Source organism: Cladophialophora bantiana (genome assembly GCF_000835475.1).
Source record: "Cladophialophora bantiana CBS 173.52 unplaced genomic scaffold supercont1.10, whole genome shotgun sequence".
Taxonomy (NCBI): domain Eukaryota; kingdom Fungi; phylum Ascomycota; class Eurotiomycetes; order Chaetothyriales; family Herpotrichiellaceae; genus Cladophialophora; species Cladophialophora bantiana.
This window is the reverse complement of record NW_015971584.1, coordinates 861847-887397: the sequence shown is the minus strand read 5'-3', so window position 1 is coordinate 887397 and position 25551 is coordinate 861847. Positions and strand designations below refer to the sequence as shown.

Below are 25551 nucleotides of genomic sequence, written 5' to 3'. Positions count from 1 at the left end.
TTGCCCATCTGTACTCCGCATCAAGTTCACCCAAAGCACTTTGTCTGCATTGCTCCCCACACAATCGCTGACCATAATGCGGCGAACATGGCCGAGATAGCCGGTCGTCGCACATCTCTTGTCTCTTCATCTCTGAAATTTACTTTCCCATGCTCTTGTGACTTGGTGGACGGAGTTGGCATTGTAAGTTGCTGCTGTTTGAACCATGGTGCTGTTTAAGTCTTTCCATCCACGGGTAGAGGGTAAGTCATATATCACCCGACTCTCTCCACTGGACACCGTTCCAGTACCCGGGGTTTCGAGTTGCTAAAATATAGTGTGTGGAAAACAGTCCCCGAAGACATCACGACGTGGCAATGGGTTTTTGAGACGAAAGAATTCTCCCCGCTGTACAAGACGCCCCGAGAACCGCTCGCTGGATACATCAATGCAGTCACCAAAGAACGCTTGGATTGGGCTGCTGTCAAGACCACAGCCACTCAGCTGAGCACGGCTCTGGTCAAAGAATATGGCTTTCAGCCCGGCGAGACCATTTCCTTGTTCAGTACCAATACCATTTGGTACCCGGTTGCTATGTGGGCTACTATCCGAGCAGGTACGTTCCAGTGACCTCCCTGAACGAGGTTTTTGATTTTCTCTGAGATCAAGAGCGACCAGGGAGAAGAGTGTTCCAATTTCGGGTGGGCTGATCTCGGCGATGCAGGAGGAAGAGTCAATGGTGCATCTCCCGCCTACAATGTTGAGGAGATGACTTATGCCCTGAAGATCGCCAAGTCCAGGTTCTTAATAACTCTGCCAACATCCCTGGACGTGGCATTGGCGGCAGCTCGAAATGTCGGCATCCCCCGCCACCACGTCTTCCTGCTGGAAGGCAAGGCAGACGGTTGCATTAGTATCCAAGATCTCATGAAGCGCGGTGAGAAGTACACTCCCGATCCGCCCTACCAGGTACCGCGGGGCAAGACGAACAAGGATATCTGTGGGTATTTGAATTTCAGCAGCGGAACAACGGGATTGCCAAAGGCTGTGAGTACCCGCCGTATCAGACTTATATGACTGGGAGAACGGGCTGACAGAGAGGTGCAGGTTATGCTCTCGCACCACAATATCATCGCTCAGTGCCACCAGCTCAGACAAATCCAGGCTCCTGGGCGGTACAAGATCCTAGCTGTCATGCCGTTGTTCCACAGTACGTCCGGTCATTACAGGGAAGAAAGGGTGAGACTAACCATAACTCTGGATGATTTCAGTCACCGGCCTAGTGAGATTCTGCACCTACCCGATCTTCATGAATGGTGACAGTGTGATGCTCCCCTCCTTCACCATGGAATCCATGCTCCGCGCGATCTGCGAGTTTCAGATTCAAGAACTCATTCTGGTCCCGCCGATCATCATCCGCCTTGTCCGCGATAAGATTGTCGACGACTTTGATCTCCATCACGTCAATCGTTGGTCGTCGGGCTCCGCACCCATCTCGCCTGAGATAATAGCCTTGCTGCAGAAAAAGTTTCCTTGGACGGGCTTTCGTCAGGGCTACGGAGCTACGGAGTCGACATGTTGTATTTCAGCACATCCGCCTTCGCATTATGATTACAAGTACGCGACTACGGGAGGCCTGTTGGTCGCGAACACTGAAGCAAAGGTGATTGATCTGACGACCGGCAAGGAACTCGGTGTGGGCGAGACGGGGGAGATTCTTGCCAGAGGACCTCAGATCGCAATGGGGTACCTGGACAATCCGGCGGCTTCAGCGGAGACATTTGACAAAGATGGGTTCTTCCACACGGGGGACGTGGGGCATTTTGACGCCGAGGGATTGATTCACATCGAAGACCGGATCAAGGAGATGATCAAAGTCAAGGGCCTCCAGGTGCCGCCGGCGGAGCTGGAGGATCTGCTTCTCGGCCACCCCGAGGTCGAGGACTGCGCGGTGTTGGGGATCGCCGACGAGTATTCTGGCGAGCGACCCAAGGCCTACGTCGTTCTGAAGGACGGCGTCCAAGAGAGCGCCGAGATCGGGAGGCGGCTGTTGAAGTTCGTCAAGGAGAGGAAGGTGCGGTACAAGTGGATCGTCGAAATCGAGTTCACGCGCCAGGTGCCCAAGAGTCCGACGGGCAAGCTGCTCCGCCGCATCCTGAAGGTCAAGGACAAAGAAGGCAAGGATCGGGGGTTGAGGGTGAGGGACGAGCCCGAGCCGGAGAGGGCAAGGCTGTGACGGACGGAGCTGTATGCATAGCATCCATCATGTTCCGCGCGGAGGTGCCTGACCGAACCATCCACCTCCTGTTTTCACTGCGACATAAGAGATAGGGAATTGGTGTGTCTCTAGACAGATAGAACACTAGATATTCGCAGAGTACCCTACGGAGGCCAGTTTCCAGAACTCGCCGCTTAGCCTCGCCGTTGGGTTTTGATTCCCCAGGTTGCAGAAGGCCGTGGTCTGGTTTCAAGTTCCCGCGGGTGTAGTAATGGCAGTCTGGAAAGGCTGTACGCCTCCCGAATATACTATCGTACCCTCTGTACTATCTTTAGCTGTGCGGAACCGGGTCTAGGTCTTCCCTCTCTGTGCTATGACGTCGCTGCGAGCACTGCAGTATGTGTAGAAAGAACGTTTCACAGTTGGGTGGCTCGTCTGTCTACCCAGTACATGGGGAAATGAACATGTCCTCTGCGTGGTCAGTCGGCGTCGAAACAACAATGCAGGCCGTACGGGATACGAGGTCGGTAAAATGCCGCCTGTGCCTGTCTCTATCTCACCCACCGCTCATTTCGGTTGTTAGACGAACCAGGTTGGTGAAACTTGCACCATTTTGGGCAACAACTTACAGGCCCTTTACCGCGACTTCGGGTTTCTGATCCGCCTCCCTTCTCTGCTCATTGTTGCACCGGACAAGCAAGAATCGACATCTCTCTTTGAGTCAATATGGTGCTGGGCCTCAATGGAGTCTTCCACTAGCAAAGCTTTGGTCCGGGTCAAGCGGGAGCTGGTGCCCATTGAACCAAAGCCTCCGATCCTACCGTCACATGAGCCTCAAGATGGCCCGAGCAAGAGGGCAAAAAAGCCCGAACCCAAAGACTTCAAGGACATGACTCGCGAGGAGAAGCTGCTGGCCATTGTGCGCCACAGCGTCCAGCCCTTCTCCGACCGCCTGGACCCTTTCGCTGCTTTGCCGGTGAATCTGGACCGCTTCCAGGAGCACCTCATCAGCTTCTACTTGCTCTATTATCCCAAAGCGACGTATGGATTCAGTCCTCGGCTTCGTCCCCACCCGGTTGCCAGCAACTTCTCCATCGCTCTGACCACCCCAGCCTGCTTTCAGGTCATCATGGCACGATCAGCTCTATACCGGATATCGCTAAACAAATATACCACCGATACGGAGAAAAGATCGCTCGAGCTGGCCGTGATGCGGCACAAGGGCGAGGCTCTGAAAATGGTCCGGTTGTTGAGTGCTAGGTTGAGCCCCGAGCGCAAAGACGACCTCCTAGCGTCCATCATCAGTTTGGGGACCTTTGATCGACGATCCGGGTCGCAGGAAGCGGCGGGGATGCATTACCAAGCGGTGAGAAAGATTTTGAAGACGACCGGTGGTCCTCTCGCCGTCAATTCTGTGCTGTTGTCACGCGTCATGTGTTTCTTTGAGTGCATCTACGGGACGAGCCCGGAAAGCTACATCTGGGATAATTCAGATCTCAAGAGGCTGGTGCGCAGCATGAATGGCTTCCTGCGGAAGCTGTGGGAGTTTTGGCAGTCGCTGTCGACCATAAGCGCTCTGACGGCGCCGAGCTCGCGAGACGGAGCAACAGAGGCTGGAACACGACGGATACACTCCTTTGACCTTCAGGCGGGATCGACGTTGCTTGGACTGGTGTCCAGGCAGCCTCCGCGGGGTGCCGAACTCACTCAACCACGACGACTCGAGCTCATTTTCCAGCTTACTTGCCTTCTGACGCTCGGCATGATCACCATGGACCTGGCCAGCGATTTCCGGTCATTGCAGACGTACATGGACAACCTGCACCAATCCATCGAAGATCTCGGGCTTGTCGGGCAAAGCTGCAACAACGCCATGTGGCAGATTCAAGTCAACGACCACAGCGAAGCGCATAGCCGGCGGATATGGCGGGCAGCGAGTTTTGCATGGGTGATGAAGCATTGTTCGTACAACGTGCAGTTATCACTGAAGGAATGGCTGTTGGCATTTTTCACGGGCAAGCCGGTCGAGCAACTGTACCACCTGGCCTCATTTCATTTCAGCTACGCGAGTTGAGCAGTAGTACGAAGGCATGAAACAGCACCACAAACACGTGGGCGATGAATCCGAGAAGAGGCTCCAGGGGTGAGAGGTTATTAGCAGAAACACGCTGAACACGCAAGCTTCGGGGAATATCCTTTGGAACTATCGATAGCCAGAGATACGCCAATCGCAGAAAAACCGATAGAGTGTCGGTGGAATCAGTATCCCTTGCATCATGCGAGGTGGAATGCGTGACGCGAGGCCGAGGGAGAGGGCACAGTTAGTACCAGAGTACCTCGCAGTGGCGGCTCACCAGGTTTCCAATTAAAGGCGCCCTTGAACGGAATGGGGCTAGCTTGATCCAGATTGCTTCCAGGTATTTGGCTAGGGGCACCAGTGGCTCCAATGGCGCCATCTAGGGAGGCAGGCGCCCTGATGCGAGAGACACCGACCCGGCTTGCAGGCGCCAAAAGGTGCCTGGACAGCCTGGGTCGCTCATGACACGGGCGCGTTAATGCTAAGGTAGCCGTTGTTGGTGCCTACCAAGTACCCAGTATAATTCCTTACAAGCACTTGGAGGTACTTGGTAGTACCCAGTACCCAGTACTTGGAAAGAATGTCACGCCGACAGCTCAAATCGACACGAGCTGGCCCGTCGGTGCCCGCGTGCCACCCTCGCATCTCGCATCTCGCATCGAACCCGGGCCCGCCGGCAAAGCCTGCCAGGCGTAGCGAGCAGCAATCGGCTTCCCTCGACCCTGGCGACCCCTTCTAATTTCTCAATTTCTCAGTTCCTCAATGACGCCTTGGACGCCTCTGGTGTCCCGCCAACCAAACCACGGGCTCGTCACTCGTCTCCACCATCCCTTTGGATCCCTTGGCTCGTGGTCCATCTTTCTGCTGACGCTCACTCTCACCACATTACGAGGGACACCGTCCATATTACCACACCACCACCACACCACCTCTTTTCAACAATGTCTTGTTAACCCTACCTAATACCCAACACCCCTCAAGGCACAGACCTGTCTGTGTTCCCGAGGGTCGTCCTACTCATCCACTCTGACACTATGATCACCATAATGAAATACATCATCCCTTGCATGTCGTGCTGTTGAGCTTGCTTCACACATGTTCACTGTCGCTCTTTAAAGAACCACCACCCTTACGGTTGTCACTCGTTCGTTCCAACATCAAAGTCACTCGTTAGCTTCCAGCACTCGCCTCGACAGTTTTTCGATTTCGTATTTTTCGTCCTCATCTTGGAAACGCCATACATCTCTCTGCAAAGGGGAAAAAAAATGACCACCAAAGGTCCGTCAATGCGCGTGTTACCCGCAGAACAAGTACTGACAGTCTCACCGCAGACGGTGTCTCGACCATCCATGGCATCCCTACCAAATACGTCTCCCTCCTCACCCTCGTCGTCCAAAACTCCTCCCTTGTCCTTGTCATGCGATACTCCCGAATCCTGCCTGGTCCGAGATACCTGAGCTCCACTGCGGTCGTGCTTTCCGAGGTTCTTAAATGCATAATATGCTTCTGTGTCCATATCAGCGAGCAGCGGCACCATTACCGATCCTCCCGCCTTCCAACCCTCTCCAACGACGTCCCGCATCTAAATCCAACCAGCTATGGCCTGAAGCAGCTATGGACCGACATCTTCAGTGTCAAAAGTGGCTTCTTGAAGCTCCTCGTGCCTGCCGTCTTGTACACTCTCCAGAACAATCTCCAATTTGTTGCTGCCACCAACTTGGATGCCGCCACTTTCCAAGTCACCTACCAATGCAAGATCCTGACGACGGCTCTGTTTGCCGTGTGGATGCTGGGCCAGAACCTGTCGGCCCAAAAGTGGCTGGCTCTGGTGATCCTCACGGCCGGCGTGGCCTGTGTTCAGATACCTTCTTCCACCGCCACGGCCAATATCCAGCAAGGCAATTACCTGGTCGGGATCGTGGCTGTTGCGATTGCCTGCATTTGTTCCGGATTCGCAGGTGTCTATTTCGAGAAGGTCCTGAAGAACGGTCAAAGCTCGTCCATCTGGGTGCGTAACATCCAGCTGAGCATTGGCTGTCTGGCTATTGCGCTCACGGGGGCTTTCGTCTGGGACGGCCAAGCGATCCGAGAGAATGGCTTTTTCCAGGGCTATAACTCCGTCGTCTTCGCAACCGTCTGCATCCAGGCAGCAGGAGGCCTCATTGTGGCAATGGTCATCAAGTACGCCGACAACATCCTCAAGGGATTTGCGACCTCCCTCTCTATCATCCTCTCAACTGTTGCTTCCATCTTCATCTTCAACTTTGTTCCTACGATATATTTCCTGTTCGGCTCAATCTTGGTGTTCTTGGCTACCTATTTGTACAGCGTACCTGAGGCACCAAAAGCCTTTGAAACCACTGCCTCCGACCCAGCCGAAAAGAACCCAATTCTCGTGGTGGAAGATTATGATGTGGAAGACCGACTCAGCTCAATGACGACACCAAGACCGTTTCGGGATGAGAGCGACCCTGAGTCGAGCGACGAGGCGAGCCGTGACAGCATCAGCATCTATGAGGCTGACGATGGCACACATTCTCGGAATTTCTCACCGTCGTTGATCCAGCATTCTACGATGGAGAAACAAGTGCTCCCCGAGTTAGGCCATGTTGCCTAAAGAGCCCAATTGGTTGCGATGGAGCTCCCGTGGCTTCCTCGCCCTCGAACTCGTCCAACTTGCCTTTTTCCTGTCACGTGTTGTTCGAGGCGATCTATGTGATTTGACCACAAAGGGCTGGCACGTTGTCTCATGGCCTATACTACACTTCGTCTAAGGCCAGCATTTGGGAAAGAACGAGACACTGCCAAAGAAAACCAGAAATATTGTGTTTTTGTGGAAATGTGACACGACTTGGATACCGTTCACCGGCAGGAGTAAAGGAAAGGCATTATTAGAAATGATGATCAGGACCAGAATTGGATATGATGTTGAAAAGAGGCACAGGGTCATGGAAACTACGATATCCATTTCGATATTATCTAAATTATTATCCCCAGACCGTGTGCTATGGTCATGTCTGTGCATTCTCCAAGCCCGGTCCCAGAAAGCGTTGTCGTTCCTGAGTCTCCTCGGACGAGCTTTACCATACCTCCCAGTCTAACGTGCAGGGTTTCACGTCTCGATCAGGGCTAATACTAGACCAGGTTGCGTTGTGCCGTCACATTGCCATGCACCAGCTCCCTTGTGAGGAGGTTTTTGTTGGGCCGAGTCAGTGGTCGCGACGTTGGGGGTTCGTACAAGTTTAAGGGCTGCAACATGGGGAGCCTGTCTGCCTCAGGGCCCATCTCCGAACATCCCCCCAAACGAGGCCGTCTCCCGAGTAACAACGATTCGAAACCTTACGAGGACATATTAATGGGTGGGTGTATAGAGTATTATTAAGCAGGAGTAGTAGTGCGCAGAAGACACAGACAACTCGATCTCCACTCGGGTGACGAGAGAAGTCGAGTTCATCCAGGAAATCGCTGGACAAGGAACACAGAGGGGCGAGTAATGCCATGACCACTCATTCCATGCTGCGGCTCCGAGTCCAGATCCTGATCTAGATTCTGTCAACTCGATCCGGAATATGTAACCATACAATGGCCTCAGTGGTCTACCACACGAGTACGACTTAGTACTACTCGGTACAAGTACCAGGCCAGGCACAAGAATGTGGCCAGCCATTTTTTCCCAGACACCCCAAACACCAAAACACCAATAACCAAACTCGGTGCGAGGTTGTTGACGCTCTACCTATCGATCCATCGACACTCTCTAACTCGCCCCACGAGCCCACGAGCCGTTACCCATCCATAGCGCTGGCACCGTGAAATCCCCGTACCAATAGCCAGGCCCCGACTGACGTCTCTTCACGTACGCGAACCGGAAAAACTCGGGCTCGCCAGCGACGCGCCTCGTCCACTGGAACGTCATCTCGTCGTCGGGCATCAAAGCCTGGAAGCGCAGCACGTCATTGACAAGCACGCTGATGCCGTCGAACGGTGGTAGCGTCGATAATGACGACGACGAGATAGCTGGGTCTCCTCCGAAAGAGAAGGTGATGGTGTCCGCCCCAACGACGACAGGTGCGCTGGACTGCCGAGGAACTAGGCTGCCGAGCGCGCCGCCCTCTTGGAGGAGCTGGGCCGGCGTCTGGAGGAGGCTGTCGAAGCCCCAGCGCGCGACGCCGTTGACGAACAGCCCGATCAGGACGCCCTGGTACAGAAGGCTCGGGCGGGTCTGGAGAGCCGTCCCGGGAAGTAAGATCAGGGCGAGGATGTAGTGATGGATCCGCACGTTCATGCCGGGGACCAAAAGGAGCGCGACCAACGACGCGCCCACGATGGCATAGAAGAGCAAGTACCGAGGCATCCTGCCCTCGGTCCTGAAGCACCAAGCTTGCCCGGCCGCGATGACGAGGAGAATAGCCGTGATCAACGACAGGGCGAGGATGGCGCCTGGCTGTTGCTCCAGGTCGTGTGGAGTCAGTCGCGATATCGGTATACGGTCGAAAGTGAGATTGTTCAGCGCTCCGACCCAGCAGGCCCCAAGCCAGAGAACAGTCCTCTCGACCGGAGCCTTGAGACCGGATAGGGTTCGGCGGACACAGTATTGATAAATGACGTGGCCCACGAACGCGGCCGGGAGGAATCGTCTGATTGCCATTGAGACTACATCAGCGTGGTCTTGGAAGTATGGAGAATCCGATATCAGCGCCACGTGGAAGAAGACTCCGACGAAAATTGACCAGAACAGAGTCACCGCAGAGGTGACGAAGACGGAGAAGAGAGACGTGATTAGGATCGACGTGCCCAAGAATGTCCAGCGAGGATCTCTGCACCCTGCAGGGGTCGCCACACGAGAGGAGTTGAAGGTGAAGGAAAGTGGGAAGCTGGATGGGAACCCGATGCTGAGGATGCCGTGGACATCAACGCCAGGGAAGTTGGACTGCTCTCCAGTGCGCAACAACACTCCACAGCCTCCTCGGCCATTAGTCGCGATGCCGGCATGGATGGCCGCGGCGCAGATATACGAGTCTCCGCGGTACACGGGAGAAGCATGGTCTCCAAGATCTCGTGGTCGTCCTCCGATAACAAGACTGCGGTAACTGACTTGCTAAGATCCAATGTAATGCGGCTCGAGTAATTTGACGTCTTGACAACCAGCCGGACAAACGAACGCAAAGTGGTTATTCTCGAAAGGACGACATTCCTGACCGTCCAACCCACAGGCGGTGCTATTGGGCCTACTTATAGTACTGGTTGGTTATCTGCAGTCTGTTTACGACACCCGGGGACACGAACCATAACCGAGATGTACAGTCTAGTCTGATTGGCTGGCCGTCGACAGAATCAATGCTAGATATTGCCGACATTGGGAGGGCCCAAAGGAACATTCCACTCCAAATAATATAAAGAATAAGTAAGGCGAACAATCTAAGTCTTTTAGTGGGCAGGACCCTGTGAAGGAGCCGGTCGCAAGCGTTCTGGAGCCATTCGGAAGACTGGATGCGATAGACTCTAGGAGTCTTGGGGCCTTTGATCCATTTCAAAACAGCGTCTAAAGTGGACTTGGACCGGTTGTGGCGTTTCCCTGAGACCCGATTACCACTCGTTGGCTGGTCCGACAGCTCGTGAGGTGCAACAAGGATGCCTGCTTCCTCTCGGTCATATGCAGGCTCGGCTGGACCAAGGAGGCTCTCGTGGCTGGAATTGTCCCTGGCAGAATCGACCTCGTCGAAATTCCGCAAAGGATAGTCCTCGGTCGGGCTCTCAGAGTGGTATAATTGTGACGATATGGTAGACCACTCAGACGATTGCAAGAATGTTTTTTTCGACATTATCTGTTCGGAGTATTCCCCCTCAAGCTGTAGTCGGCGATACCTTTTTGTTGTGTCGGTGTGCAGAGCTCTATCGCAGTGTGGTCAAATCAACGTGCAATTTAAGGAAATCTGGCTTTTATAATAGTAACAGATGGCTAAAGCATATCCGCTGGAACCAGCGACCAGCAGCACGGTGCGGGAGACAGAAAATCTTTCAAAGGAGATGTGGGAGAGCATTCTCGAGATCATAACGCTGACACCATGATGAACGTCGCCTTCTCAAAGTTGAGTAAGTGTACTGGATACGCACAATCTGTACAATAATAGAAGAAACGGACAAGCACAAACATGTGCAGGACAAACTCGAAATGTGTTGATAATTAGAGACGGAGGCGGTTCTCGACGGATACTGCAAGGCCACCAGGGCAGCACAGCCTCGTCGCAACAGGATATTAAAGGGAAGGTAAGCCGAATACGCGTATAACTGTGGAGCCTTGCATCTTCCACGCGCGTATTTCTACAAATTTCCCCTTTTTGGCCCACAGCCACAGCCTCGACACCATCGACCCTGCTTGCTAGACTCGATACATCGACTTTCCCGACGCATTCAGTCCCCGTTCTTCTAATGGTCCCCACTGTTACAACTGTACAAAGATGCGTATTATCAGCCGCCCGATGTCTAGGCAGCAGGCGAAAACAAACAAACATCGGAGATGGATTGGGTATTTATGCATCAGGTTTGAATTTCGAAACTGTTCTGTATCCCCAAGTCTCTGTCTTCATTCACGGTTCCTTCAAAGAGGATTTCCCTTTCTCCTCTCTTCTCTTGTGCTCTTTCAACGCAGTGTGTCCTCCCCGTTGACGCTTCCAAGTCGGCCTCTTGTTCCCCAATTGACAGACAAATGGCGAACGACAACAACTCGGACTTCAAACTCTACCGCTACGATCCCTCCTTGGCCGCGGCCGTGATTTCCGTCATCTTGTTCGCCCTCGCGTCTTTCCTGCACACGTACCAGCTCCTCCGCACGCGGACATGGTTCTTCATACCCTTCTGTGTTGGCGGGTACTTTGAAGCTATCGGGTACATTGGCCGGGCGATGGGATCTCAAGAGAGCCCGAATTGGAGCGTAGGTGCTTTTGTGTTGCAGTCGGTCCTCATCCTCGTCGCTCCGGCGCTGTTCGCAGCTACTATCTACATGGAGCTCGGGAGGATTATCTTGCTGACGGATGGGGCGGCTCATTCGATCTTGAATCCGAGGTGGTTGACCAAGATATTTGTCGCGGGCGACGTCTTTTCGTTCCTGATGCAAGCGTCTGGTAAGTGTCTTTTCCCTTGCCTCCATGTACTATTTCTCTGGGGCGCTGATATCAACCGGAAACCTCTCTCTAGGTGGCGGAATCATGGCTGGCGGGACCGAATCGTCCATGAACACGGGCAAGAACATCATCATCGGCGGGCTCGTCATCCAAGTCATCTTCTTCTCCTTCTTCGTCATCGTCGGCTTGGCCTTCCACCTGCGAATGCACCAGGTGCCCTCTCCCAGGGTCCTCGCCGACATCAACATCGCGGTCGCCTGGAAGAAACACATCTACACCCTGTACGGCGGCAGTCTACTCATCCTCGTGCGGTCCGTCTTCCGACTGGTCGAGTATGGGCAGGGAAACGCTGGCTACCTGATCTCGCACGAGGTGTTTCTGTATATCTTTGACGCGGTGCTGATGTTTGCCACGATGGTGCTCTTTGCTGTGGTCCATGGCAGTGAGCTCAACGCGTTGCTGAAGGGTGGCAGTGGCAGGGCTGTAAGGAGGGTTGTCTCGGTCTACAGCTTGAAAGGGCCTCGAGGCAGCCGCCTCCCATGAGTTGCCGAAATAAGACGCGTGGGCTTCATCATATTCCTCACAGGGTCAAGAGGCGGGCATAGAAAAAGTGGATGGATGCAGGCAATGGGCGTTATGAAGAATACACCGCCGGCGGCTTGGTTCGGGCTTTTCATTTTTGTTTTTCTTTGATCCATGGCCAAGATGGAAAAAGAACTGTGCATTTTCTGTGGGTTGCATTACCTTTCTTCTGAATGTGTTTGAAAACTTCCGCCAGGTCGCTCATTACCCCTTCTGTTCCTTGTCATGCATTGGCAATCGCCCTCTCCGAACACTAACGGATCAGTGACTTTGTATCCAGCCTGGGTGCTTCCAGAAGGCCCTTATCTCGACCGGCTCACACAACTCTCACGCCGCCACAGACCTGCAGACAAATAGGTACCAGGACAGATTCTGACTAAAAGGATGCCAGCACGCCCACACGCAATGAAGGGTTTCTCTGCCCACTCTGCTGGCCCTCTGCCACAACCGCACTCTCGGTAACCCAGATTCCATGCCACGATTCACTTGGAAAGTCGGGGACCCCTTCCGTCCGAAGACCTTTGCATTCCTAACGATGTTCTCCGGCTTGGACTTAGCAAAAGTTCACTCCTGAAATGGAACAAAAAAGCGAGAAGGCTTGGACAAGCAAAGGCTTCGACCACCAGACGTCCCACATTCACCTGAGTTACGCTGATGTCACCGTCGAAGGCCATCGTGATCCCAATTCCGCGGCTCTGGAGGAGGATGCGACGAGTGTCAGATATCTTGCTGAGCACGCCGGGCTGATCTCGATGTCTTCTCGAAGCAAGGGGGGACTAGAGTTAAAAGGTCGTTCTCGTCGTCCGGAGTGGGTCCATCACGGTTGCGACGACAGGGGAGGATATGTTTCTCGATCAGATCAAGAAGCCACAAGTGTTTGTCCCCGTAGCTAGGTGCCTGCAGCGTGACTCTTGTCAAGTTTGGGTTGGTGACCGTGAAGTCTGTCTGTTGCCACCTTATCCAGTTGGAGGTAGGCGAGCGAAGAATAGCGGAGGATGAATTGTTCGATCCTCTCCCAGGCTGGGGGCGGGATGTTTGGGCGCCATTGCCATTGAAGAGTCGGGTCAGGGAATTTCGGCACCACGTGATATCACGTGATCTACTACCGTAGTCCACGTAGCTATCAACAAGTACAGATGGCGCCTGCGCTCCTGTAGCTCACAACAGGATACCCCTGGTCCTCGCTGTGGCACCTACAGTTGCATTCAAATGTGATTGGCGCCATGCCGAACGCGGGCTTTATTTCGTGGTAATGAAGCGACTTACAGGTCGTCAACTTCACATCCTTCGTGTAAGATTCAGCACCGTCACAAGCGTGAACAGACGCGACATATTTCTAGATCAGCAGTCGCATCTCCACCGGAAGCTTGAGTAAGGTCAAAGGTCCCTCGATGCTGGACATCCTGTGAGCCCACGTATTATCCAACAGGTGTTGTGGTGGAGTCTATTTGAGTTGATGCTGGTTTATCCAAGTTAGGACGGGAAAGTGACCTTGTTAAGACACATATATATAGAAGTTGACTTCATGAAGACGCGATTCGATTCGGTTCGGTTCGATGCGGATATATAGGTGTCACTGAATCAAAGGGTGTTATGATAGGCCCCAGCACGCAAAGAGAGACGACAATGGGGCCAACGACAATGGCAAGGAAACAGATCCGTCGTAATTTCGCCGTTTTCCTAAAAAAGTTCTCATTTCTCTATCTCGCCTCGTAAAGTCTCGTTGATCGAGTACTGGTGATGTATCGTGGTATCTTCTATATGAAACAATGGTAGAAACAACATGAGGGCTTTGCCCTCGGAAGTGCCGAACTTAAGTGGTAGAGGACAGGAATGTCCGTTGTTGAGGTCGGACTATGGACGACGTCCATAGCATTGGCTGCCGCCTCAATTCCCCAATTTTCCTAAAACAAGTCGAAAGTCTTGCCTGTGGCCAAAGATCCCTCCAGTATCCAACAAGTGTATAACGCTCCTCAGTCGCAACAAGTAGCAAGGCAGTGAAAGAAAACTGGCAAATTAGAAGTTCTCCTTGCCCCATACAAAGCTGAAGCCCTTGTCACCCTCGCTATACATGTTACAGAGGATGTGTAACTGCGAACCCAAGCCCTTGGGCCCGCAGAAGAATACGCCCGCCTCGCCCGGAGAGTGGAGTTTGCGAATCGCCCGGAAGACCATGTCCCAGTTGGGACGGCCGAAGTTTGTCGGCGTGCGCAATCCCGTGATGGCATCGGTGTCGCTGCTGTTGAGCATGATGTTGTTGGCGTCCGCAGCGGAGATCTTGGCAGTAAGGTACTGTAGGTGAACCAGTTAGCAAAACGCGGTTTGGGAGGGGACGTCCAAGGGAAGGGAGAAAACATACAGCGTGGATCTCGATGGCGTGTTGCTTATCTTGGGCTTCAATAGCAGTGAGCAGACTCTTGAACCATTCCAGAGATCCGAAGTCCCGGCAAATCCAGAAGAAGTAGACCTTTCTCAGCCGCGATTGACCGCCACCACCTTGGCTCATGCGGTACCAGATAGACTTGAGGATACTGGCGAACGGCGTGACTCCAATGCCTGCACCGACTAGTACTGCCGTTTCGAATTTGAACACATCCTCGGAGGCGGATCCGAAGGGCCCATCAACGTAGATGCGCGGGAGGAGCTTTGTCAGACCTCCCGGAGCCATGGAGACAACTTCAGAGCGTGGCTTTTTTGCGCCGTCACCCTTAGTGTCACCTCGACCCTTGCCCTCCTGGCAGCCGAGCGCTTTTCCAAGAGCTTTGGTGAAGTTGCCCACCATTCGCACATGGACAGAGATATAATCTTCTTCCGGCGCCGATGTCAGGGTGAAAGGATGGTACTGCCAGATAGAGACCTCGGGACAGCAGAGGAAGATATACTGGCCTGCACGTGTCTTCGTCTTCTCCTTGTGCATCTGAATCTCCACGACGTTGCTGGGGTGTTGGATGACCTTAGTCACGTAGGTCTTGTGTCGCCCGCGGATTTCTCGGAGAACTCTCTCCATGAGGTATGCAAAGCCTCCATACATCCAGTATTCCCAGAATACACCTGTACCGAAGCAGAAAGGAGCGGTGTCGGCCTTGATCATGCAGAAGGCGCCATGAATGGACCAGAAGACGAAAAACACAATAAAGAGATGGTGGACAGACCAGAACCGCTCGTAATTGGCTCGTCGGGGCTTCTCGATTGAAGTGAAGAACATTGCCATCAAGGCAAAGAGCATGACATAGCCAGACCAGCCCGGGCCAGTCATAAAGTTGGCCTCCAAGAAGCCGACAAAGCCCAGCTTCTGTTTGGCGGCGAGCTGGGCGAAGTTGTTCCAATGCGCAATGGTGTGGACCCAGGTAAAGAAGACGATCGAGTAGGCGACAAGTTTGTGGAAGGTGAGGTTCTTGTCGAATGGGACGATGCTGTTGAGAGGCGTTTGGCGGAGCAACGATATCAAAGTCCGACAGACAGGGAAGAGGATCAAAGCAACGTCGAAGTGTAGGACCAGGGCGGCTGACCGCGCAATGGGATATGTGATGCCAAATGTCGCCCGCGCTCCTGTCAGGTTGTCCTTCAGTTGGTAGTTCATGAATCCGAATGCGAAGACCAGTCCGTGTACCAGCACGAACACTCCCACCACGATCCGCCTCGAGCCCTCGTTGACCATCCACCTCTCAAACTTCTCTCTCATGTTCAGGTCTCGGGGTGCCTCGCCGCTCACTTCCCCGGACAGCAACATCCTCGACAGAGGAGTTGATCTGGTTCGTTCCGTCATCGAGGAAAATGTCGACGATGTGTTTGACCTGGCCAACGGCTTCTCGATGTAATACATTGGAGCATTATTATGCGTCGTAGTATTGGACCGTCCCAGCGGCTTGTCGAAGTAGGAAGAATAAGGTGGCGGCGTCGAGATGTTCATGGCGGGCAGGCGATAATGTACGGTCCGAGGACTGCGGTCCAGAACACCCTGATACGAATCTGTTTCCAGTGATGGTCCACTGCACGCTGCAATTCGGCGACCGATGTTATGGCAAGAGGGTAGAGACTGGAGACAATTGTTTTTCCCAGACCGTTTCACAACGCGGTCTTGACACAGTATTAGTATGAAGGAAATGACCGCCTCGCTAGCGACTTCAGTATACTCACATCGTACAACCAGGATACCAGGGAGGTTTTAGCACCAGACGAGCCTGTCTCGGCCTGTTAGAAGCGAAATGAGAGTGTCCAACAACAATCTATCCAAAGCACAAAGACGGTGCACCGGACCAGGGAAGACGATCTGCATGGGTAAACAGACGATCGAGGGACAGGGACGATGGAGAAATAGGGCATCAGTTGAAGGGCATTTTCCCGGTCCCCCTTCGGCGCTTCTCGCTACATAATGGTAGACATCAGCGGCTTGACAGAGTTTGTCGGCCCTTCATGCAATTTTCAGGGGGAGTTTGTTCAGGTGCAGATCTGCAGGACAGAGCCACAGCTGGAGGAGCATAGGTCAATGGGAACGCTCGGTGCAGGACGTGGATATCCACATCGCTACTGGTGATAGCGTGTCAAGCGTCGAGACCCAGAGAGAAGCGAAGGCCAGACGCTGTCGACGAAGAGTTGAGTCGGACATGAAAAAGGTCGAGAGATGAGTTTGGGCGACGATGATTTGGCGGTGGTGCGCGGTGGATGAAGGTGGATGAGGGCCAAGTGAGGGTTGGTGAAACGCGCTAGGGGTTGACGAGCCTCCGAAACGGACCAGAGAACGCTGGAAAACCAACCTTTGCAGCTCTTTCGAGTCTCCGTCGTGTTTGCCGCTCAGCCTCCTTGTTTCAGTCGATGCAAGGCTTTCCTTCACATAAGGACCACCGTGCTACGTACCTCGTACGCCCTGCAGCCATTGCCCACCAGGCCACGCAACCCTCCTAGGGGCCCATGTTTGGATGGCCTTGCTTTGGGCACGTGCCTTGCTGCTGGATGCACCACAAGCCCTTTGGAGCCTTGGAGAGTCTTGGATCCATCGCCGGAGTGCGGTCGTCGCTTGCCGAGCAGCCCCTCTAATTGGGTGGCTATGGTCTATTCGATCACCTTGGCGATGCAAGCGGCCACTTCGCAGCCTACGGATTACTCCTCCTCCTACAAGATTGCGGCGAGGCGGCAGGGCCATCAGATCTCAAGGGTCATAGCTGTACGGTACTGGCTTGGTCAAGTTCAAAATACGAATAGATGGGCTGAAAAGAGTCGATCTCGAACAAAACCCAAGAAAAGAAATAAACATGGTGGGGTACGCAAGAAGCACAGTTGTCAGTTATCCCTCAAGCACGCCCTGTGGTAATGCATCATAAGAGTTCATCCGAGATCGTGCTCATGGACAAATAAACATCCCTCCATAACGTCTGCGCCTGTTTCTCCCGTTGCTTGTCATTGCATCCATTGGTGTAATGCATGTCTCATACTCTGCCAACTGCATCCGTGGATTCGCGGGTCCCATCTACCGAAACCCTTGTGAATTGGCCGTTGTTGTTGCCGTTGCCCGCTGCTTCAAACGCTGCCAATTCTCGTCTGTGGCAGCACCATGGTCCTTGCCGCTTGGCGCTGCCGGGCACCGCCTAGCAACCGCCACCGCCCATTCTGCCATTGAAACTAGATTGCGAACTTTCTCGTCCATTCTCTGGCGGTTGCCTCGTATCGAGCACGGTCCGTCTTGTACACATGAGCGATCTCCGGAACAAGTGGATCATCGGGGTTGGGGTCGGTAAGCATAGAGCAGATGGAGAGGAGGACTGTAAGATTGTTAGCCATGTATCTCCCGGTCGCTGGGGTGGCGATCGTGCATACCTTTAGATATTGTCAGAGCCGGGCTCCACTGGTCTCGAAGAATGTCCAGGCAGATGCTGCCGTTGGAGTTGATGTTGGGGTGGTAGATTCGAGTGGTGAAATTGACCTTCGGTGGTTTGAAGGGGTAGTCTGTAGGGAAATGGATGGCCAGGAAGAAGACACCGCCTTGGAATGGGCTGTCACTCTGCCAAATTGGTCAGTCTCGCAAACAAAACGCGGTCAAAGGGGTGTTGGCAACTTACAGGACCCATGATTGTTGCTTGCCAGTGGAACTGATATTGATGTTAGCCAAATATTCAGGTCGAGCAAGCCATGTCCGACCATCCGATTGTCGGTCTGCAGCGGCTTTTTCAGGACGTCATACTCACCAGGTCATCTCCCATAGGGCCGGCTGAGCATGAGGAGGGAGGATCACTGCATTCAAAAATATCAGTATGTACTTCAAAACTATCCCGTACGGTCTTATCACGCCCAAGTTCGGCTCGTGCACCGTCTTGCCGCATCTCTGGAGAGAGGGGAGGACTCACCGGCCAAGATCTGTGAGTTCTTTGTTGATTCTCTTCAAAGCCATGGCTGAAAATGTGGTTTATCTGAGTAGTAGGAAGGGTTTGGAGGCCAGAGGTGGTCGATATCGAGGGGACGTGGGGCTACGGTCTGAGTCAACCCTGCTGAAAAGCGGTTGGTAAATAGGTCGTCAGAGTTAAGGATAGCGGACGAACCTGAAGACTGTGCGACGAGGAGAATTAAGTATTAGAGGGAGGGAGGGTGAGGTAGTCGCACGAAACGAAGTGGTGGTGTCAAGATGTTTGATCACTGTGGTGAAGTTGGTTGGGTGGTTATGTAGTCAGTGGTAAAAGGAAAGAGAGATCGACTTTCAGCCGAACGGATCGCAGTTTAAACTGAAAGAAGGCGTCACGCTTGGCAAGCCGCAGAAGGTGCTGGACTTGGGTGGCAGTAATACTAATGGTGGGCTGGTGGACAGGCGAGGGGCGACAAGTGACTTCAGGTGACGCTCCAAGGGTACATCTAAGGCGGGCGGGCGGCGTGGGCGGTGCGTGGGTGGTGCCTTGGTGGTGCCTTTTCCTCGCCGCCGGGCGCCCAATGAAATTCCCTTGGGCTTCAACTTTTCCCTGACTTCGCCACCTCCTGCGAGGCCGTATTTCCTGTCATTATAAGGTATCTCTTTCTGACAAAGCATAGCCCGTGACATTCAAATCATCACCAATTCCCTATCGATATATTGGCTCATAGGATAAGGGTTCATTTATTCGTCTATTCCGCCTTCTGAGTCAAGGAGACCGCTCGCTTACTGGAGCACAACCACATGTATCAAGGAGAATTACGTGGTAGTCCCGGTCCTATGCTAGACACCAAGATACCTACAAGTATCTATGCAGGATACATCGAGCATAATTGAAAACACTGGTGGTGACGACTAGGAGGTGACGAGAATCGTGGAAAGCAATTGAATTCAACTTCCACCAGTCGACTCGTGCCTAGCAAAATGACTGCAACCCAGTGATGGCCCGGCCCAGGATCAAGGCGTGTATATCACTTTGCCCTTCATATGTCTGCGTGACGAAAAGATTTGCAACATGGCGCCCAATGTGGTACTCATCGCTGACGGCGTTTCCACCAAATATCTCTTGAAGATGCCTGGCATTTACCAACGCTCGATCACAGTTTTGTCGCTTGATCATTGAAATCATTTCCGGAGTGACCTTCCCCTCGTCCTTCAGGCGGCCAACTTGGTATGCTGCAGCTAGTCCAAAAGCTGCATCCGTCAGAGCATCGGCCAGTTTCTTTTGAACCAGCTGATACTTTGCGATTGGGTTGTTCTTAAATTGCTTCCTCTCCAGGGCATATTCCCTCGCTCGACTGATACAGTCTTCAAGCGCGCCCATTGTTCCCCATGCGATACCATACCGCGCCGAATTGAGGCAAGCAAACGGACCTTTGAGGCCTTCAATATCCGGGAACATGTTCTCTTTCGGTACGGGACATTCGTCTAGCTGTATCATGCCAGTTATCGACGCTCGAAGTCCGTTCTTGTTCTTCAAAGGTGGCGTCTCGAGAGTGCCCGGTGGACATTCCTCTCTCTCAATCAAAAAACCTCTGATCTTGCCTGTTTCTTGCAACTTTGCCCATACAAGCAGCACATCCGCGATTGGCGAATTCGTGATCCAGGTTTTTGACCCTGACAGTGAGAAATATCCCTCCTTGGATGGATGTGGCTTCGCAATTGTCTCCATCGAACCTGGGTCGGAACCGTGATTGGGCTCCGTCAAGCCAAAACAGCCGACTAGCTGACCTCTGGCCAGCTTCTCCAGGTATTTCTCCTTTTGTTCTTGTGTCCCAAACTCATCTATGGGACCCATCACCAGGGAGCTTTGAACAGACATGCCTGACCGGTACCCCGAGTCAACTCTTTCCACTTCTCGTGTTATCAGACCGGCGGCGACGTTACTCACGCCAGCACATCCGTACCCTTTTATTGTGGCACCCAATAAACCTAACTCGCCCATTTCCTGCAGGATTGTTTTGTCGTAGTCTTCCTGGCGGTATGCTTCCAACACCCTAGGCAGCAGGCGCTCCTGGCAATAAGAATGTGCCGTCTCCTGGATCGCTTGTTCTTCTTCGCTTAAGAAGTTTGACAGGTTGAGAGGGTCTTCCCATCTAAAAGCCGCGGCGGAGGAGGCATGTCTGCGAAGGGAAGCGCGTGCTGCGGAGGCCAGGCGCACCGGCGCAGCTCGACGAAGGAGGGACCGAGACAGCATGAAAAGAGAGACTTCAGCGAAAGCGGCGTAAAGAAATGGGGACAATCAAAGTCTCAAATTCGAAGGAGAAATGGCCCAATTTGGGGACGGGGAGATCGGCGAGGTGATTCAATGGGTCCTATATACTCGCAAAATGCCGAGGCGATTTTCAGGTGGTCCAGCGAGTCAATAGATTGAAGAATCTCCGAGGCGGCAGACGGGTTCACATGCTAATTGAATTACAGACGGAGGTCTGCAGGAGATCATGGAAACTCCTGTTCAGAGATTGAGCACTCCAGAGATTGAAAAGACACCAGGTCTTCCTCGAAGGATGCGCAAGAGTGCCCAAGGGTGCCTTCGGAGAATCGCACTCGAATCGCAGCAAGCCAAAGTTGCGCTACAAAGTTTTTGGATCCGCAGTAGCCTGCGTCTGCGGAGGATCTTGCCGCATGGGCGCAGTTACGTCATCCACTTCGTCCTGCAGGGCGCGAAACGCGATTCTGAAAGATCACTCTATACGCGCATCTTCGACTTCTATCTTCTTGTCATGCGATCCACATCCAACGTCCACTCTACCGAACTGTGAGAGGCGCAACGTTTCAAGACGATGGGTATCAAGCGTATGTTGCATTGTTGACACGATTGTCGAATCTTAACCAGCTCACTGTGAACAGAGCTCTACCATGTCATCGCCGAGGAGGCGCCTGATGCCATCAAGACTGGTGAGATCAAGAACCACTTTGGTAGGAAGGTGGCCATTGTAAGTGACGGTTGTGTACTGTTGATGCCTCGAACTGACAAAATCTACACCAGGATGCGTATGCTCTATATCACGTATCGAACCAAAGACCAAGTGACTGACTTCTGCAGATCCATGAGCATCTACAGCTTTCTGATAGCAGTCCGTTCAGATGGCCAACAGCTTATGTCCGACACGGGCGAGACCACTTCTCATCTCATGGGCATGTTCTACCGGACTCTGCGTATGGTCGACAACGGCATCAAACCACTCTATGTTTTCGATGGCGCACCGCCCAAGCTCAAATCTGGTGAATTGGCGAAGCGCTTTGCTCGCAAGAGCGAAGCGAGCGACCAGCATGAGGAGGCAAAAGAGACCGGTACTGCTGAAGAGGTTGAGAAATTCTCAAGGCGCACAGTCAGAGTTACGCGAGAACATAACGAAGAGTGTCGGCGGCTCCTTAAGTTGATGGGTATTCCCTACATTATTGCACCCACCGAGGCGGAGGCACAGTGCGCGGTTCTAGCGCGTGCTGGAAAGGTGTATGCAGCGGCGTCTGAAGACATGGACACTTTGACATTCAACTCACCGATCCTGCTCCGGCACCTTACATTCAGTGAACAGCGGAAGGAACCCATACAGGAGATACACCTCGATAAGACCTTGGAGGGACTTGGTATGGACAGGAATCAGGTATGGATCTCTTCCCACGAAATGACTATTTGGTGTGGTCAACTAAGGCGTCCAGTTCATCGACTTATGCATACTTTTGGGCTGTGATTATCTGGATCCAATTCCCAAGGTTGGCCCCAACACTGCTTTGAAGCTGATCCGAGAATATGGTTCGTTGGAAAAGGTGGTTGAATTCATTGAGAATGATCCCAAGAAAAGATATGCAATTCCCGAAGACTGGCCATACCAGGAGGCGAGAGAGCTGTTCCTCCACCCCGATGTTCGATCCGCCGATGATGCGGAATGTGATTTCAAGTGGGAAGCGCCTGATGTCGAGGGCCTCGTTCAATTCTTGGTTCATGAGAAGGGTTTCAACGAGGACCGTGTACGCAGTGCCGCTCAAAAGCTGCAGAAAAATGTCAAAACCGCCCAACAGTCCCGACTGGAGGGATTCTTCAAAACCCTCCCGAAGACGGAAGAGGAGAAGAAAAGCCTGAAGCGCAAGCACGACGAGAAAATTGCCGAAGCCAAGAAGAAAAAGAAGGAAGAGGCCAAAACAAAGAAGGAATCCAAGTCCAAGGCGCATCTGTCGACATGAGAAGAGAGGCGCCAAAGGGAGCACGTATATGTCGGAAGTCGACATGCATTTTATGAAGGATGAGATTATGGGCGAGGCAGGATTCAAACAAGGGTGGACAACAACACATTATTACATAGCAGGGCGTTCTGGAGGGTAAACAGGGCGGATGGGACGGCGGCTACCCAGTGTGCTCACGCCACGAGACTTGTCGCAGACTGAGAATTGCTGAGCTGGGCCCAGAGACTACACAGTCCCGAAGGTTGAGATAGGATTTGCTCTAACCTGTCCGGGAACTGTTCACATGATCCGGCCGATCGGATGTTCTCAATCCCAATGGCTGAGCTTGATCCATCCTCTCCTCCCGTTGAAAAGTCCAACGCCGCAGTGGCAGGAAATGCTGGTCATGTCACCGTCAACGGTGAAACGCTTGATGACCCCAAGTGGCTGCCTAGACAAACCAAATCCCCCAGCAGATGACCGAAGGCCTCTTGCCTGACCCTGCGAGCATTCCCACAGCAGCAGCCAAGTAACATTTAACAGACGGTGTTGACGCGGAATATTGCTGCCGAAGAGTTGTCCCACGAGCATCGGGGTCAATTGACGACACAGGTGGAAAGCTCGACCTTGCCAGAGAAGCTGTTAGAGACGTGCTTATGTCAATAATAGAAGATTATCGGGCGCCATGAGCGACAGCGAGGTCAGTCACCATAGATACAACAGGCAGCAAAATCACGGGATGCAAGGTTACGAGGTTGTGGAGTGAATGGAAGATGGTGAGACAGAATGACAAGAGTGGACAGGGAGGAAGAGGAAGAGGAAGAGAGAGAAAGAGAGAAAGAGAGGACATGGGGGGGGTGAGGGAGGGGGGTAGGCGAGGGAGAAGGCCCTTGGAGTGCCGCGCGTGATCTGACTTTGTGATGGATCAGACGGGGATGGCGGGAGGCTCTTGGTGTTTCTGTTTCCGTTTCCTCTGGGCGGGCGGGATGCAGAGGCAGAGGCAGAGGCAGAGGCGGGTGCAGAAGCAGAGGCAGAGGCAGATTGATGATGATTTCTGGGTGCCAGGCACATCAGGAAAATGTGGTGATGGGAGTTCCGCTGGCTGCGGCGTGTGATTGGCTGAAGAAGGGCGCAGGTCGCGGGATCAACTCTGGATCAACCTACGGGCTGCACACGTCACATGGCAGGTATAAAGCATGCGCCGTCTCCCCCGCCTCGCGCGCTCGCAGCAGCCCATCCCATCTCCCATCTTTCCTCTCAAATCTACTCACCACACCTCGCCCACCGCTCTCTCCGCCCATTGTCACCATTTTATCGCTTTTCTCCATCAATTGCCCACCTCAGTCCGTCTTCCACCATCACCATGCCTGCCAAAAAAGCTGCTGCCGCCGCTGCTCCGGCCAAGGAAGCAAAGGAAAAGAAGCCTGCTGCCGCCCCCGCCCATGCCTCATACAAAGGTGCGTTTTGCCGGAGAAGGCATGGTCGCATCATGCCGCAACCAAGTCTATCGTTGTCGCGTGTCAATGCTGACTCTGTATATCAGACATGATCAAGGAGGCCATTCTGAACGTAAGTCTAGCCGCTTTGCGACAACCTCGATGCCCCCCCGCCCGAACCCACCTATCCTGCCGCCTGTCTGGAGCGTGGAGTGGGCGAAAGAGGTTGTGGCGACAGCCTATAATCATTTCATTGTCTGGCTATCGTACTGACGCATAGCGACGTGTAGCTCAAGGAGCGCAATGGAAGCAGGTGGGTCTTCTCCCTGCACCTCGTCGTCGCTGGCGGTCCGTCTCAAGAACAGTTGCTAATTGGCTCATCAGTCGACAAGCGATCAAGAAGTATGTCAAGGCCAACAACAACATCACCGTCACTTCCGAGACTCAATTCGACTCCATCTTCAACAAGGCATTGAAAACCGGTGTTGAGAAGGGTGACTTCCAACAGCCCAAGGGTATGACCCATCGCTGCATCGTCCAAGTGTCTTGGTGCTGAGTTACATTGCTTAGGTCCCTCTGGTCCTGTCAAGCTGGCGAAGAAGGAAGTCAAGCCCGCTGAGAAGAAGACTGTCAAGGTATGTACCACTACATCCTTGCTGGTCCAAACATACTGACCTCCCTCGAAGAAGGAGAAGGCCCCCAAAGAGGCCAAAGAAACCAAAGAGCCCAAAGAGGCAAAACCAAAGGCCCCCAAGACTAAGACTGTGGCTAAACCCAAGTCTGCGACTACCAAAGCGAAGAAAGCGACCACCCCGAAGAAGGCCGCCGCCGCCGCTAAGCCGAAGGCCAACACCGCCACTAAGAGAGCACCCAAGACTAAGACCAAGAATGAAGCACCTGTATGATCTTTGAATCGGCTTCTTCATTCTATTGACTCTATTGCTGACAGTGATCAAGGCCCCTGCTGTCACTGAAGCCCCCACTGTTCTGAAGAAGACCAAGTCAGGGCGCGTGAGTAAGCAAAAGACCACTACAGGTGCGAAGAAGGCGACTCCCAAGAAGGCAGCGACAACAAAGAAAGCCGCCGCGGCGAAGCCGGCATCGGCAGGGGCTTGAAGGTCACAGCTGGCACCGAGACTCCACGAATAGTCTCTGACTTTTCGATCATGTTGCTGTTATGACCTGACATGTGCTGCTTCTTTTTGTATCTTGTATTTGAGATCATGTCGATGGGTTGAGGGAAACAGGCGGTTTGCAGGGATGGGTGGGCGTCAAACGGGGAGGGAGGACGGTCGCCAGAACCAATCATCGCCATCTTCCAGTCCCTCGCGTCATGAAGGTTCTTCGTCGGCTTTTGCGCTTGTACCGGGTATGTCTTAACTGGTCTCATTTTGTTGATGTGGTAAGAGGGACTTGTGTTACTGGCGTTCGGCGACTTTTTAGTCTGGGCAATGGGAAGTGATATGGGCCGTGGACGAGGATTACAGCAAGACAAATGACACTCAGGGCCCATGTGAGGGAAAGACAACACTTTTATCGCGCACTGCTCACTATCGATGGAATGGGAAAGCAGGAAGAGAAGT

General features: G+C 53.2%; 10 protein-coding genes across 10 annotated transcripts; 6 read left to right on the top strand and 4 right to left on the bottom strand.

Annotated features, from left to right (window-relative positions):
* Window positions 1–205: 205 nt before the first annotated feature.
* On the top strand, window positions 206–2215 carry Z519_07227 (uncharacterized protein; the record flags this gene model as incomplete). The annotated part of the gene is made up of 5 exons (XM_016764962.1): window positions 206–242; window positions 332–595; window positions 704–1026; window positions 1087–1189; window positions 1251–2215. 5 exons carry the CDS (start codon window positions 206–208, stop codon window positions 2213–2215), a joined length of 1692 nt encoding a protein of 563 aa, XP_016618912.1.
* Window positions 2216–2661: 446 nt separating this feature from the next.
* Window positions 2662–4271, top strand: Z519_07226 (uncharacterized protein; the record flags this gene model as incomplete). The annotated part of the gene is made up of 2 exons (XM_016764961.1): window positions 2662–2724; window positions 2781–4271. The coding sequence occupies 2 exons, from the start codon at window positions 2662–2664 to the stop codon at window positions 4269–4271; spliced, it is 1554 nt and encodes a 517-aa protein (XP_016618911.1).
* A 1268-nt stretch (window positions 4272–5539) lies between these two features.
* Window positions 5540–6891, top strand: Z519_07225 (uncharacterized protein; the record flags this gene model as incomplete). The annotated part of the gene is made up of 2 exons (XM_016764960.1): window positions 5540–5552; window positions 5606–6891. The coding sequence occupies 2 exons, from the start codon at window positions 5540–5542 to the stop codon at window positions 6889–6891; spliced, it is 1299 nt and encodes a 432-aa protein (XP_016618910.1).
* A 1140-nt stretch (window positions 6892–8031) lies between these two features.
* Window positions 8032–10096, bottom strand: Z519_07224 (uncharacterized protein; the record flags this gene model as incomplete). Its single annotated transcript, XM_016764959.1, has 2 exons — window positions 8032–9364; window positions 9507–10096. 2 exons carry the CDS (start codon window positions 10094–10096, stop codon window positions 8032–8034), a joined length of 1923 nt encoding a protein of 640 aa, XP_016618909.1.
* An 884-nt stretch (window positions 10097–10980) lies between these two features.
* On the top strand, window positions 10981–11938 carry Z519_07223 (uncharacterized protein; the record flags this gene model as incomplete). The annotated part of the gene is made up of 2 exons (XM_016764958.1): window positions 10981–11395; window positions 11469–11938. 2 exons carry the CDS (start codon window positions 10981–10983, stop codon window positions 11936–11938), a joined length of 885 nt encoding a protein of 294 aa, XP_016618908.1.
* Window positions 11939–13993: 2055 nt separating this feature from the next.
* On the bottom strand, window positions 13994–15887 carry Z519_07222 (uncharacterized protein; the record flags this gene model as incomplete). The annotated part of the gene is made up of 2 exons (XM_016764957.1): window positions 13994–14269; window positions 14337–15887. 2 exons carry the CDS (start codon window positions 15885–15887, stop codon window positions 13994–13996), a joined length of 1827 nt encoding a protein of 608 aa, XP_016618907.1.
* A 1706-nt stretch (window positions 15888–17593) lies between these two features.
* Window positions 17594–18359, bottom strand: Z519_07221 (ubiquitin-conjugating enzyme E2-16 kDa; the record flags this gene model as incomplete). The annotated part of the gene is made up of 5 exons (XM_016764956.1): window positions 17594–17733; window positions 17789–17972; window positions 18031–18060; window positions 18157–18202; window positions 18316–18359. 5 exons carry the CDS (start codon window positions 18357–18359, stop codon window positions 17594–17596), a joined length of 444 nt encoding a protein of 147 aa, XP_016618906.1.
* A 925-nt stretch (window positions 18360–19284) lies between these two features.
* Z519_07220 (uncharacterized protein) lies at window positions 19285–20565 on the bottom strand (the record flags this gene model as incomplete). Its single annotated transcript, XM_016764955.1, has 1 exon — window positions 19285–20565. The coding sequence occupies one exon, from the start codon at window positions 20563–20565 to the stop codon at window positions 19285–19287; it is 1281 nt and encodes a 426-aa protein (XP_016618905.1).
* Window positions 20566–21151: 586 nt separating this feature from the next.
* Z519_07219 (flap endonuclease 1) lies at window positions 21152–22553 on the top strand (the record flags this gene model as incomplete). The annotated part of the gene is made up of 5 exons (XM_016764954.1): window positions 21152–21164; window positions 21219–21304; window positions 21358–21362; window positions 21415–21976; window positions 22032–22553. 5 exons carry the CDS (start codon window positions 21152–21154, stop codon window positions 22551–22553), a joined length of 1188 nt encoding a protein of 395 aa, XP_016618904.1.
* Window positions 22554–23895: 1342 nt separating this feature from the next.
* On the top strand, window positions 23896–25084 carry Z519_07218 (uncharacterized protein; the record flags this gene model as incomplete). Its single annotated transcript, XM_016764953.1, has 7 exons — window positions 23896–23989; window positions 24076–24101; window positions 24259–24281; window positions 24353–24483; window positions 24539–24603; window positions 24655–24867; window positions 24926–25084. The coding sequence occupies 7 exons, from the start codon at window positions 23896–23898 to the stop codon at window positions 25082–25084; spliced, it is 711 nt and encodes a 236-aa protein (XP_016618903.1).
* Window positions 25085–25551: the final 467 nt, after the last annotated feature.